Below are 14,975 nucleotides of genomic sequence, written 5' to 3'. Positions count from 1 at the left end.
CAGGGTTCATTCGCACCCCTAAAAACCCCTAAATTTCTGAGGGTCCATTTAGGGGCCCCTAAAAGTCCTTAAAATTCACCGAAAACCGGTCAAGCCCCTAAAAAGGCCTTAAATTAAAGAAAATCAAAGGGAGGACCTCTACCGCCAAAATTCTCCCAAAAAAAAATGTAATTTAAAAAAAAAATTGAAATCCGTCTGAGTCGCACCAGAAAAACAGGAGACACGCTGATTTGACGAAGACTGTCTCATCTTCTGTTAGTATGAATCTGTTTCTATCAAAATATCAAGATAGTGAAGTTACAAATCTTTTGAAAATAATTCAAAAGTGTTTGCAGTCATGTCTCCAGACAGTGACATTGCTAAAACTACCACTGTGGGGAAAGGAAGACTTTGTGGCTACATTTGGCATTGCTGCCCACTTTTCATCTCTACTGAGGCACAAAGCGAAGGCTGAATCAGTGTATGTCCTCCTCTTTGATGAGTCTCTAAATCATGAGATGCAAGAGAAGCAGCTGGACATTCATGTGCGATTGTGGATGGATGACTTGCTACCTCACCTCTGAATTCCTGGGACATTCAGCAGCAACCGATCTTCATGAGCGTCTGGACCCTAACGTGTGTGACTTCGGTCACCAAAAGCTGCTCCAGCTCTCGATAGATGGCCCCAATATTAATTGGAAGCTGTACAAATCTATTCAAGAAGAAATTGAAAAGATGACCACCCACCACGTGCTGCAGACTGGAAGCTGCGGTCTACACATTCTATATAATGCATTTTGAATCGGTTGCAAGGCAGCTGGATGGGGGGGTGGAAGATTTTCTGTCCAGCCCCTACAACTTGTTTTGCGATGCACCTGCCAGGCGCGAGGACTTTAAACAAGTCACTGGATCCAACACTCGCCCAGATGGCTTGAAAACATTAATGTGGCAGAGAGAGCCATCACCCTGATGCCACACGTATGAGATTATTGCGAGGCAGCAAGGACGAAGAAGGTGACCAGCCCAACCAACAGCTCCTTCACTGTTGTTCAGAAAGCAGCACAGGACCCCATCTTTGTTGCCAAGCTTCACTTCTTTCTTATGTGCGCCAGGCTGGTGGAACCATTCCTGAAATTGTACCAGACTGACAAGCCTATGCTTCCCTTCATCACAAAGGACATGGGCACCCTCATCAAGACTGATGGAAAAGTTCATCAAGCCTCAAGTCCTTAAACAAAAGGCAGCCTCCCTCACCGGCCTTGTCAAGATAAACGTGGGTGACAAGTCACACTGGGTGGATTTATCAAAAGTAGGCATAGGCTTTGCTGATGAGTTACTGCTTCTGAAATCTGGCATTGCAACTGACCGTGTAAAGCAGGAAATTAGGATGAGCTGCCAAACTTTCCTGGTAAAGATGATAGAACAGTTGCTGGAGAAGGCCCACATCATATACAGTTTAGTACGCCTACTAAGTTGGATGGACCCTCGGCGGATTGTCATGAAAGATGAAAAGGAGAGGAACAACAAAAAACTCCAAAAATCCTTGAACATCATGGTGGATCACAGAAGGGTGGAGGAAAGCAATTGCGACAGGATTCTGTTCCAGTATTCCAGACTGAGTGAAAAGATCCAAGAAGATGAGGTGATTAGGGTCGCGTTCTCTGATTTCAACATCTCTAAGGACAGGCTAGACACTCTCTTCCACTCGACTCTGCATCAGCAGGAAAGGCAGCAGTTCCAGGAGCTATGGGGCGTCATAAAGCAGCTGCTGCTCCTGTCCCATGGACAGGCATCTGTGGAAAGAGGCTTCTCCACAAACGAGGAGGTCACCGAGGACAACCTAAGTAAGGAGTCACTGATTGCTCAGCTAAGGTAGAGATAGACGGCCTCAAAGCCAAAACAGCCAGAATAGAGACTGAAATATCTACACTTACTGAGAAGGCTGACAGGCTGTGTGAGGAGGCAGAAGACAAGAGGAATCTGAGGTACATCACCGAGGCAATGCACTCAGAGGCAGAGCAAAGGAGAAGAGACCCACCTTGGCACCTCTGCAGCAACAAATAGAGGAGGCACTGGGTAGGCTCAAGGAGCTAGAGTAGGGGTGCTGAGACAGACGTCAGTAGAAGACATTTGTAAATGTGTGTATAGCTGCAATTATAGTTCGAATCTGTTTTTCTGTAGACTGTTATGCGAAGTAATTATGTGAAGATATTGACAATGGTCATATCAATGAGAACAACCACAAGGGACAACAGGTGATCACTGTGACAAGTACTGGGGTACTGGAACCTTTGATTAACCAATAATGGTTGATTACACCATTGGGTGAGTCTTTTTTCTTATTCTTGATTTTCCATGATGGCCCTAAATTTTTTGTGTCGGCCCCTAAGAATGCCCCTATAAAGCCCTTAAATTTTTTTGGTCAGAGTGAGTGTGAACCCTGTCTAAGTAAAAAGTACTCACCCTGCTTTACATGCGCAGAATGATTCCACTATCCTGTTGGATTTTAATATGTTTGAGGCGTCAAACTTTTTTTGCATCGATCGCCAATGTTTCACTGTAACTCTGACATTGCGTCCTGCTCCGTCCAAAATCTTAATTCCATGTACATATCCTTGAGTGGAATAGTTGAGACCTCCTTGGAACTCTCTTGGACAAGTCCGACGCGTTTGGCCAAAATCATATCCCAATATTATATGGAATACGCGATAGAGGACCCAGTTCAAACCCATTATGTTCAGTCGCTATTTTGGAAGATTGTGGGGCATGGCAACTGCAGCTAAGGGGGGGGGGGGGGGGGGGCTGAAGATCACCAGTCGGAAAAGTCCATTGGTTGTAGGCCTCCAGACCTTTGTATTTCTTTAGTTGGTCCACGGTATAAGCGCTTGTCGAGAAGAGGAGATAGTGGACGATGTCTGGATAGGTTACCGACACCTACAGTTGTGTGCTCCATTTGTTTCTCCAAGGGATAAGTGTCGATATTGTTGATCAAAGCACACTTCTTGGCGTAACGGTTTCTTGAAATAACATCTAATGAGCACCGATAACTTAAGTCTTTTTAGCCATCATGCGTCACTTTTAACAGTCATACGAACATTTGTGTAACACCGGCCTATATGCAAAAGCATTAGATCGAATGGCGTGTCAGTAGAGTGAACCCATCAAACACGCCAGGTTGCCCTAGATGTCGTCATGTGGTCAAAAACAGTCTATACACTCCTACCTATCATTTAGAACCCACAAAGCTATCGTTCTTTGCACCTGTGCAATGCATTTTTCACAACGAACCGGGTGTTTTGGAAAAGTGTGAAGAGTGAATCCATCCTCCTGAGGGTTCAAGCAAAATCCAGCAATACGATGAGTTGGCATTTTACCTAACACAATGAAAAAAACAAGTAATTTTTTGCTGGTACAATAGGTACTATATAAACACTCAACCCTGCAAAAAAAAAACCCCGTCACTTTCTGGTTCTACTCCAACACAAATGCCTTGCCTTTCATGGCAGGAGATGCAAAAATCTATATACGACAACATCATGATGTGTGGTGAAAAAACAGATGGCTCCATTCTGTCTGCCTTTTTTTTTTCCATCAAAAACATTCTAAAAAAAATCATGCTTTACGTCTCAGTAGCCCTTTCAACAAAAAAGATCAACAAGGATGCTGGTGTGAACAAGTTGTGTGCAAAACTACTAATAAAACTCCATGTTACTTTCAATTATTGAAAAATGTTTCTCTAGTTGTATCAAGCCCGGTCGATGTCCCACCCCCAAGAGCTATATACCCACTCTGACTGGTAGGTTCATCAGCTCCGCACACAACATTGTAAAAGTGCCATTCATTTAAAACTTGAGAGGCACACTAACATTCAAATTTTATATTAAGGTGGGGGCATAAAATATCGTCTCGCAGGCCACAAAGGGCCCGTGGGCTGCCAATTTGAGACCCCTGGGTTAAAGCAATAGACCTGAAATCCTTTTGCGAAGGTTTGAATCTTGTACATAACGGTTATTTTCTGGAATTCTGCTCAGTGGCTCGTCTCTTTGGATCACTTATAGCAGGCATTGATGGTAATGTTAGCATTAAATGCTATATTTCAATTTGTTGTGGCCACGTGGTTAAAATCATTTTTTTCTGGTTCAAAATGCAGTTTTGTTTTGTTTTTTCAGTTTGACCTCAAAGCTCTTGTATACAGATTTCAATGCTTTTTTGTTTGAAAAGTATACAAAATTTAGATGGAAATGACAATTCTCACTTTAATTTCATTACATTCAGGTTTCAAGATTCTAATTTAAAAAAAAAAAACAATGTCACTGAAAATTCAGCAAATGAAAGCATAAAACAAATAATTGAAAAAAATCCCACAAAGTTTAGAACTGCTTTGTTATGTAAAACACATTCAGAATTCAGTGACTTCATGGAACAAAAAAAAATAATTACAGGCACTTTTTATGCAAATAGTAGATGATGTCAAAAAGCTGCAGAAATAGTATCAGCTCTCCCTCCTCAAGCCTCCACATTTGTGCATGAAGCAGAAGCAAACGTACACACATTTGGAAGTATAAAACTAAGAAAGTGTCTTCAAAAAATGTTCTGACCTTAAAAATAATGTTACAGATTCACTAGTTATATATAAATATAGACCCATATAGTTAATTATGACAAGAATGAGGGTTGGACTGAAAAAGGTCTGGTTACATCACAAATACAACCACAAACAAAACAAGTGGGTATAACATATATGTGCATATAATGTACTGTAATTATTTTTGACACAAATTCAGAATTTTTCAGCGATTGCTTCTCAGTAAACATCAGATTTAGTACATATTTTCATTTAAACATCCATTTTATATATTGCATATCCTCATGAGGGCCACAGGTGAGCAGGAACCTATCCCCTGCTGAGTTCAGGCAAGCAGTGAGGGTATGGGTCACCAGCCAATCGCAGTACATATTTTATGAATTTTTTAAAAAATTAATCATGAATGTCGAATATTTATAACAAGGCCTGACCTGCAACTAGAGAGGTCTCACCCGATGATTATGAAGAACAATGTTGAATTAATGGGGAGAAAAAATACTTCATATCTGATAGCTTTCAGATATCAATAATGCTGCAACCAGTCTTTAAAATGACAAGGAAACTCCTTTACGAAAAACTCCTTTTAATACCGCAATCTACACACCGATCAAAATAACGTGCAGAAAGGTACAAGACAAATTGAACTGGGTCCAAACTGATTTTTGCTGGGGATGTGTAGTGTTTTTGGCCACAGAATACATGTGATTGCAGGACACGTATACCGTATTTTCCGCACCATAAGGCGCACTGTATTATAAGGCACACCTTAAATGAATTGCCTATTTTAAAAGTTTATTCATATATAAGGCGCACCGCGTTATAAGGTTATATGGACGCGACAGTAGAGGCTGGGGTTACGTTATGCATCCATTAGATGGAGCTGAACTAAAGGCTCAATATTGATCCATAATGTATATAAGGCGCACCGTCGGCTTTTGAGAAAATTCAAGACTTTTAGCTGCGCCTTATAGTGCGGAAAATACGGTACATTTAAATAAGTGTACACACAGATATTTTTAAGCTTAATGGTACAGTCAAATCATTTAATACAATCATCACAGACAGTCAAGGGCTTTCAGTGATTATTCATTTGTCTGAGACAGCTGATCCCGTTCAGTCGTGTGTGATTAAGCGCCTATCCTACCTGACTTTCAGATGAGAGGCATGCCAACTCCAAATTATTTTTTGTTTTTGTTTCATGTAAATGAATTTATTAAAAAGACAAAGGGTCACCAACTTTTTGGTTATCGTTCTTTTACATGTACAATACATAGCAATGTTTTATGATGACACATATATAGTACTTCTCTCAAATCAATCATTGAGTTCCTCCTTATAAAGGAGCTATCACAATGAAACACTGAAATAGTCTTTTAGTGCATGTAAAATATAATAATGGGCATAACTGGAAGTCTTAATTTACCCTAATACCTACAGTATATAAATTTTCAATACACAATAATCTCAGACTATAATAATGTTAGTTGGTACATTTGTTACACTAATATGTTAGTAAAACAGTAATTGTTAAACTGAAGTACAAAAATGGTGAAATATGGCCATAGGTACTGTCAAAAACATTTAATCTAGGGAGAATTTGGCAGTTCATTTGACTACTGTTACAAAATCCAAGAGTAAAAAAGGACATGCTCATACATTCAAATATACTCACCTGCACAATAACCATGACTAAAATATTGGACAAAGAATTCATGGAATTCAAGTAATGCACACAACCACAAACTGTTGATCAGTGCACTCAAGTGTAACTAAATGGAATCATCATACTGCTTCCAAATATAAATTAAAGCAAGTAAATGCAGCTATAATCAAGTTCTTTTGAGAATGTGAGGATACAAATTTGTCAGTACCTGTTTTGTCTTCCCATTAAAATTAAAATTCATTTGCACACTATGTTAGAGAATCATGTACACCCTGAGAGGAAAACTAAAATTTATAGAAGATGCTAAAATGAGGGACATTAAATCTTGGTCTCATATTTCCTGAATCTTACAAACACGAGTTTCATCTCTGTTAGAAGAAGCAGGAACAATTTCATCGCAATGTAAGAGTATCTATACTATCTAATCTGTGTTGGTCAAATGAAAAATACAAAAATTCTTGTCACCAGTTACATACTGGTGCACTCAGCAATTTGTTTTTGATGATGAATAAATATTTTTGTTCATATTTTTAAAAATGTTGTTTTATGTTGGTAAACAATGAGAAATAGTGACAATTAGTTTACAACTCTTGCATATTGCCAATGACAAAAAAAAAAAGTTGCCTTATTTCAACCTAGAGCCCAGTGAGGTCTACAATGGCCTTGAGGAAGATGGTGTCATCCCGAATGTAAGAGTTTTTAGAGTCCAACTTGGAGAGTGGACAGAAGAGCGGACAGCCACTGGCAATGTTCATATCACTGACGGGCCTCTGGAAGGAAGAGGACGAGATGTCGGGCCGGAAAGCATCAATGATGTGCTCCCTGCTGTTCTGGTCCAGCAGCATTAGGGTGACCTGGGTAAAGGTGAGGCCACCTTTCTTAAAATCAGTCATCCAATCTGCAGTAAAAGCCCAGTTATTCTAAAGCAGTACCTTGACTTGACAGTACATTGTAAAATATAAATATAAAATTATGATAAAACATACACACAACAATCACAGCTCTCAAAAATTGGGGCCTGGTAAGTCTGCATACTGCTGAATAAAACACTTCATTAATGAGGAAATCATGATAAATTAAGAAAACCCCTCAGGACAATGCAATGCAGTTCTAGTTTACGGTACATAAGAACCACAAAAGTGGCGATAATATGGAATTAAATATGTGCCACCAGGATTTGAATGAAAAATGGCACTGAAAATTTCATGTTGTACATTTCACATTGTTATTTCAAAGTGATCACATTTTCAATAGCTGTATTTCAGTTTAACTTTTCAATGCTAACAAATTAACAATTTAAAAAAATTCAACCTTTAAAATTCAAATGCAATATTTTCAGTCTCCTGAGATTCAACTGGCTACAATTCGCTGTGTGAAATTCACCATCTAAATTCAGTGTTAAAGCCCAAGTGTCGTCCCTATAAACATTCTAAAATAGATATTGTAATGAAAAATACATATAACCTTATTCACTTCAATGTATATACGAAAAAATAAATGTGAGCGGAGAGCGCGTCATCCATGCGCAAAGTTGCAGAAGTGTCATTCTACGATATCCAAGTGGTCGCCATATTGGCTGCATCCTCCGTCCGTGACATCACCTGGACATTCGCCACTGAAAACACGCAGTGCACCCTAACTATGGGAGACAAATGCGCCCCTTCTAACATGGAAGCTCTTTTTGAAAAGGAGAACACCACACAACCGAGTGAAGTTACTAGAGCAATATTACACTATTGTTTCGAGCCCTCAGGGCAATATTACACTATTGTTTCGAGCCATATTCAGATGATATGCGATCACGCCCAAACCACATCACCGCGGCGGAGATGAGCCGGCCGGTGTGGCCTATGGTAGAGCTGAGCAGACCTGCTTTAGGGGAGTGTTCACAGACGCCACAGTACTGAACAACACAGTCGAGCTGGGGCGCTTTATGCGCGCACGAGGCTGAGTGAGGCATTCTCGGCTGGGTTCTTCAGAGCCGCCCCTGTCCCCAAAGCCCGACGCGCAGCCTTCCCAGAAGCAGTGACCGCCGAACGCGGCCACTCAGCCGGTGTGGCTGATTTTCGGGGCCATGGTGGCATATAATGGGGCCGAGCCGTGCTGCTTTTAGGGGGATGTTCAAACCCACCGCAGTACTTGTTGAACATCGTCGAGCCGGGGCGCATTACAGCCTATCTGTTATTTAGAATCCACAAAGCTCTCGTCCTCTGTACCCGTGCAATCCATTTTTCACAATGAACCGGGTCTCTTGCAAACTTATGACGGCTAAATCCATTCTCCCGAGTGTTGAAGCAATGTGCACTTGGGGGCGCCGCTGTCCTTTACGTCACTTCCTGCTTCTTCTCGAAAACAAATCCCTCAGAGGATTTTCATGGCGGGAGTTACAAAAAGCTGTATACGTCAAAATCATGTTTTGGGGTGAAAACACGCATGGGCCCATATTGGCTGACGTTTTTTCATTAATAACATACTAAAAATCATCCATTTCATGATAGGAGCCCTTTAAGAAAACAGGGTTACTTCAGGTCAGAACAAACACCCAACCAATCAAGTCATACGTTCTTAGTCACGTGACGTCACTTACTAAGACAGAGTAACTGGAAAGCTGGACAGCCAAAAGTCTGAATGCCTGTAAAATGTGGATGATATTTTGAACAAAATCCAATGTGAAGGGATTACTACTTATTGATTACTGTACAAACATAATTGCATTCTCTTTCATTTGGTAAATGATTTCTTGACGACTGATTCACATCTGGCCTGTGTGGAATTTGCACGTTCTCCGCATGCCTGCATGGGTTTTCTCAGGGTACTCCAGTTTCCTCCAACATCCCAAAACATGCATGGTAAGTTAAATGAAGACTCTAAATTGCCCGTGTGAACATGAGTGCAAATGGTTGTTTGCGGTACTATGGCAGTCTTTAGTGCTCCAAAGCATGCTGGGAGGATGTAAATAGCATTTAAAGTGCATATTTTGTGTCAATTATTTGAGTCATTCTTTTCCTTCTTTTATTATTATTTTTTTAAGAATTTTTTTTAAGAAATTTATTTCTTAGTTATTTCTCAACGGATTCATAGCTTCCTACTTCGACGTACTCCGCTCGTTTGAGTTGACCCGTGAAATAGTCACACTTCCCAATTTTCCCGCAATTTTAAAATAAAACCCTGAAGTCCTGCTTTTTATTAATTTACTGCTAACTTCCTCTTGTCTCTACGGATTCGCACCAGTCCAGCTTTAATTTGTTCAGCTCCTTCAAGATGAGCTGTGACCTATTTCACGACATTTCAAAGTAAATGGCTGACCTTCCAATTATTTACAAATTTAGATACCTATGTTATTTTTCATGAGATTCGCACCGTTCTTACTGTCTATTGCCCTTGTTGCATCATACAAAGTGCAACCTGCAGGCTGGGGTGCATTTGCATCCAAGGGGCTGTTTTTGGCGCTCAATTCATTGCACCAGTACTCCGACCTTCCCGGACCTTCAACCGCCGGTACCCCAACATGGCGCACCCCTTACTTCGCCATGCCACTACCGCGACATGCCAGTACCCCCCAACATTGGGTGTGCCGAGCCAGACATTCAGCCTGGGGCTCATTGCAGACTGGAGGCAGTTCGTGGCCCTTACTTCAATGCGCCACTACCCCAACCTGCCAGTATCCTGACATACAAGCACCCAGCAAGTACCCCGGCGTGCACGTACCCCCAACATGTGTGAATCCATTGACGTCACGCAGGGGCTAGATCCCCTGTGATACCAGCTCGCAGGTCTAGTTATTATTGTTTGCGTCATTTCACCTAGTACCAATTTTGAGGCCGTAAATGTCTAAAAATCTTTTTCGCTACAGCTCTGAAATTTTACATGCTGACAGAGGGCATCGAAACGAACAAAAATTTATCACGGGTGATCTTCGCAGCTCATACAGGAAGTGAGCTACGACCTTTTGTTTGAAAACATCGCTTTTTGATGGGTGAATACTTTTTCTAACTGCTCCTACAGCTTTGGTTCCATTACCATTAAACTCGCTGTGTACCATCTGGAGACTTGTGACATCAAAAGTACAGAATATGGTTGAGATGCGACAAACTATATACCAGGGGTGTACCTTCAAACTTTTCCTTCATTTTTCCTTAAAACACCAAACGTACACGAGAGCATCAGTCTCTCATTCGTTGCACGTTTCACCGAGAGATACCAAACTCACTGACTACTATTGACGTACCAAAACTTCAAAGACACCTATACTCTAAACCAAACACAAAGTGCTCTGTGACTTAGTAACCTTTTTTGCAAGGTTATTGCTGTCGTACTTCGTATAGTACTTTGGCTACCTTACTTTTACTGCTACCAAAAGTTGCCAGATAGGTGTACCAGACGGTGTTTCTCCCCTTTTGTAATCAACACCTTTTTACTAAAATCAACAAGAAATTCTCTCTCTCAAATCAGATTTTTATGCAAAGAGCCTGCATTTTCCGGATTGGATTTGGATTGCACAATTATTTCGCAGTCCCTGGCCCCCTCATGTAGCTGTAACGAAGCACTACATCTGTTTTCCTCAATTTCTTTCCAATACATTGGCCTCAACTGGAAAGCTTTGGCCTCACAGTTCTGAGGACCCTGGTTCAATCCCAGCCCTCCCTATGTGCAGTTTGCATGTTCTCCCCGTGTCTGCATGTTTTTGTGTCAGGCACTTTTTCCGCTCCAACATTAATTGGACACACTAAATTGGGTCTCGGTTTTATTGTGAGTGGGGCTGTTTGTCTCTATGTGCTCTGCGATTGGCTGCCAACCAGTTCAGGGTGTACCCTGTTTCCTACCCATTGATATCTGGGATAGTCTCCAGGACTCCTGCGACCCTAGTGAGTATGAGCTTCTTCTTCTTCTTCTTTTCCTTTCGGCTTGTCCCGTTAAGGGTCGCCACAGCGTGTCATCTTTTTCCATCTAAGCCTATCTCGTGCATCTTCCTCTTGAACACCCACTGTCCTCATGTCCACCCTCACAACATCCAATCTTTTCTTTAGTCTTCCTCTCGCTCTTTTGCCTGGCAGCTCCATCTTCAGCACCCTTCTACCAAAATTCTCACTCTCTCGCCTCTGAACATGTCCAAACCATCTAAGTCTGCTCTCTCTAACCTTGTCTCCAAATGGACAGCTCTTTGGTCTTGGCCATGTTACAAGTTTGAGTCTTACTGATTGTATGCGGTGGACAGGTGTCTTTATGTAGCTAATGACCTCACACAGGTGCATAATATGAGCGGCTAAGAAAATAGATGGATGGATGGTAACATTGTTGAGCAATTTTGTTATAACTCAAATAAATCTCAACGGATTATCACCATTCCAATTTTTATGTGTTCATCTCCTTCGAGCTGATCTGTGAACATTTCATCACATCTCAACTCATCACATTTCCCAATTTTCCGACATTTTCTAATTAAATGCTTGAATTTGCTGCTTTTTACTCGTTTAGTTCTGACTTCCCTATTTCTCTATGTTTCTCACTGTTTCCACTTTGCTGTATTTTCGTGCGAACCTGTTTTTCACAATTTTTCCAACCATTTAAAATTATACCCTGCACTTCCTTTTTTTTACTACTATACTCCTAACTTCCTTTTTCCTCTGCCTATTAGCACCGTTCCATCTTCTACACATTCTGCTCCTTTAAACTGACCTGTGCAGGCATGCCATTTCCCATTTTTCTCCTGATCTTCCTATTTTTTACAACTTTACTTCTAACTTAGTTCTTTCTCCACATATTCGCACCGTTCCTACTGTGTATTGCTCTTGTAGTACCGTGTGGAACGCAACAGACTGTCCGAGGTCCTTTTCCATTCTGGGGGCCGTTTGCGGCCTTCACTTCAAAGCGCCGGTACTCCAACTTTCCAGGAGCATCCACCGCCGCTACCTCAATGTAGCACCGCCTATGTGGTGCGCAAGCTATGACCCGTAGGTCATTTCCGGCCCTTACTTTGCCACACCCATACCCCAACCTGGCAGTACCCCGTTGTGGTGCAGGGTGTGCTGTGTGCGACCTACGGCTCGGGGGCCGTTTGCCTTCCATGGGAACTTCGCAGCCCTTACTTCCACGAGTCGTTACCCCGACCTGCCGGTATCCCAGCCTGCAGTTACCCCGACATGCATGTACCCTGATACGCAAGTATCCCAACACACCAGTACCCTCACACGCACGTACTCTGACATGCGATCACCCCGACGTGCAAGTACCCCAAATATGCGAGTCTCCCCAACGTTGCACGGGGGTGAGGTTCCCAATCAAACCTGCTCGCATTCGTAATTATAATTATTATCACTATACCTATGACATGATTCTTATTAAAATTACAAAATAAATCTTATGTTACAAAACTGAATAATTTAACTATTTTGTGAAAAGTACAGGACAGCTAGGACAGCTGCCACACTTTAAGATATTTGATAGTGTCAGGTCAAGTTTTTCACTAAACTTATCCAAACATATCTTTACACACGTGTTATGTTAGCATAAAATCGATTTTTCCAAAAGTTGAAAACACTATTTAGAGTTGTAAAAGGTACAGCCAAACTTTGAATGATGAGTCAAGATCGATCGTGTACATTCTACATTTCTGTAATTGAATTATAAATATCATGACAGTATATTGTTCATAGTGTCTCGAAGCATTACCTTCTGATTAAAAGGCCACTTAAGTAGGGCGTCGCTGTGTCCCCTCATCACCACAAAGAACAGAGATAAGTGGGTGGCCCTTCCTGTCCCATCTCCATTTAGGTAGATTCGCAAGCACATTTTGTAGCCATATTTACTCGTATAAAAGGCTAGAAAACATGAGAATATGTTATTGTCATGCAGGATGTCGCAGACTCATCATTGTTTAATAATCCAAATTTTATCATCAAATGATTACCAGGAGAGAACATAGCAGGGGCTCGGCCAGCAACAGCATCCTGCCTCTTCTTTGTAAAATCTGAGATCTTCCACACAAAAATCCCATCATAAGCGGCTGCTGACATCTCCCTCATCTTGCCCTCCATCTCAACGATGGACAAGTCCCGCAGACTCACTGTTCTCTCCAGCTGTCGAACCTTTAACACACACATATAAGATGTCAAACACAAGAAAAATATAATTCGGAAAAAAATAATTTGCTGTCTTTTGGTTTTTTAAAAACGTACAAAAAGTATATAAGGGTTCAACCTAAGCTATGCTCTTCCTGTGTTGTTTGCAAGTTTTCCTTGTGTGACGGACCTTTAACACGCACATCTAAGCTGTCAAACTTGAGAAAAATATAATTTAAAAAAAAAACTAACTGCTCTCCCATCTTTTGTTTTTTATGCGAAAAGTATACAAGGGTTCGTTCTAAGATTTTCTCTTCCTTTCTCGTATATGCAAAAAACATCCATTTTAGGTGAAGACTTTGAAATTGCCCATAGTTGTGAAAGTAGGTAATACTATAATGGCCATTTGTCTATACTGTATGTGCAATGCAATTTCCTGATGTTCAGTCCAAGGTGAATCTGCCTCTCTCCCAGTCAGGTGGGAAAGGCTCAAGCTTACCCACAACACCAATGAAGACACATGCGACAGAAAATGGAAGGAAGGATATGATATTTTGTGTGTGGCATTCAAACCAATACCACAGAAAATTATTGTTTTCTCATATTTATATAGAGTTTAATGTAAACATTCACGGGACTACGAGGGAAAAACTAAGTAAACTCTTGGATATAAAGGTCAAGTTTGATACCTATAAACATTCTAAAATAAATATTGTAATGAAAAATACATATAAAACTATTCACTTCAATGTCTACACAAAAAAATAAATATGAGCGGGGAGCGCGTCATCCATGCGCAAAGTTCTGGAAGTGTCATTCGACATCCAAAGTGGTCGCCATTATGGCTGAATTTCATGCCCATGACGTCACCCGGAACATTCACCATTGAAAACACACTGTGGCCCCTACTGTGGGAGACGAACACGCCCCCTCTGACACGGAAGCTCTTTTCAAAGAGGACAACATCTCACAACTGTTACCGGGGCAATATTACCCCATTGTTTCAAGCCACATTTAGATGATATGCAAATCACGGCCAAACTGCCTCCCCGTCTGATCCACTTCCGCGGCGGAGATGAGCCACCACTTATGAGGGTAAATCCATCCTCTCGAGTGCTCAAGCAATATCCAGCAATGCAACAAGTCGGCATTTTAGCTAACATGAAGGAACAAAGAGCTACCTTCCCGCAGGTAAAACTAATACAAACAAACAAGTCCACTTGAGGGCGCTCCTGCCCCATACGTCACTTCCTGCTTCTTCTCGAAAACAAATCCCTCGAGAGGATTTTCACGGCGGGAGTTACAAAAACCCACATATGTCAAAATCATGTTGTATGGTGAAAAAATGAATGGGTCCATCCTCCCGAGTGTTTGAGCAATATCCAGCAATACAACGAGCCGGCATTTTGGCTAACACGAAGGAACAAAGACCTACCTTCCCCGCAGGTAAAACCGGTATAAACACACGAACCGGCCTGAGTGGGCGTCTGCAAGTAACGTCACTTATTGCTTCTTCTCCAAAACAAATCCCTTTAAACGATTTTCATGGCAGGAGTTACAAAAAGCCAAGGGACCATACCGGCTGCCGTTTTTTTCCTTAATAACATGCTAAAAATCATGCTATTGTCATACATCATATTTAACGACACAACAGTATTTACAGTAAAACGCAAAATGCCCCTTTTGCATT

The 14,975-nt window shown here is 41.3% G+C and overlaps 1 protein-coding gene across 4 annotated transcripts in view; it reads right to left on the bottom strand.

Moving 5' to 3' along the window:
* Nucleotides 1-4,221: 4,221 nt before the first annotated feature.
* Nucleotides 4,222-14,975, bottom strand: part of LOC133499037 (TNF receptor-associated factor 2-like) — a 64,374-nt gene continuing 53,620 nt past the window's right edge. For 3 of the 4 annotated variants that reach the window (XM_061816513.1, XM_061816514.1, XM_061816516.1), the window contains 3 exons: nt 13,135-13,312; nt 12,897-13,045; nt 4,222-7,081 (listed from right to left, as the gene is read on the bottom strand). In XM_061816513.1, the coding sequence (XP_061672497.1) occupies nt 6,863-7,081; nt 12,897-13,045; nt 13,135-13,312 (546 nt within the window). In that variant the 3' untranslated portion in view covers nt 4,222-6,862. Of the gene's footprint in view, nt 7,126-12,896; nt 13,046-13,134; nt 13,313-14,975 lie in introns of all 4 variants that reach the window. The other variant, XM_061816515.1, reaches the window with a different exon arrangement.

The sequence above is a fragment of the Syngnathoides biaculeatus genome, chromosome 4 (genome assembly GCF_019802595.1).
Source record: "Syngnathoides biaculeatus isolate LvHL_M chromosome 4, ASM1980259v1, whole genome shotgun sequence".
Classification (NCBI taxonomy): Eukaryota; Metazoa; Chordata; class Actinopteri; order Syngnathiformes; family Syngnathidae; genus Syngnathoides; species Syngnathoides biaculeatus.
Note: the sequence above shows the minus strand (reverse complement) of the source record. Positions and strands in the feature narration are given on the sequence as shown.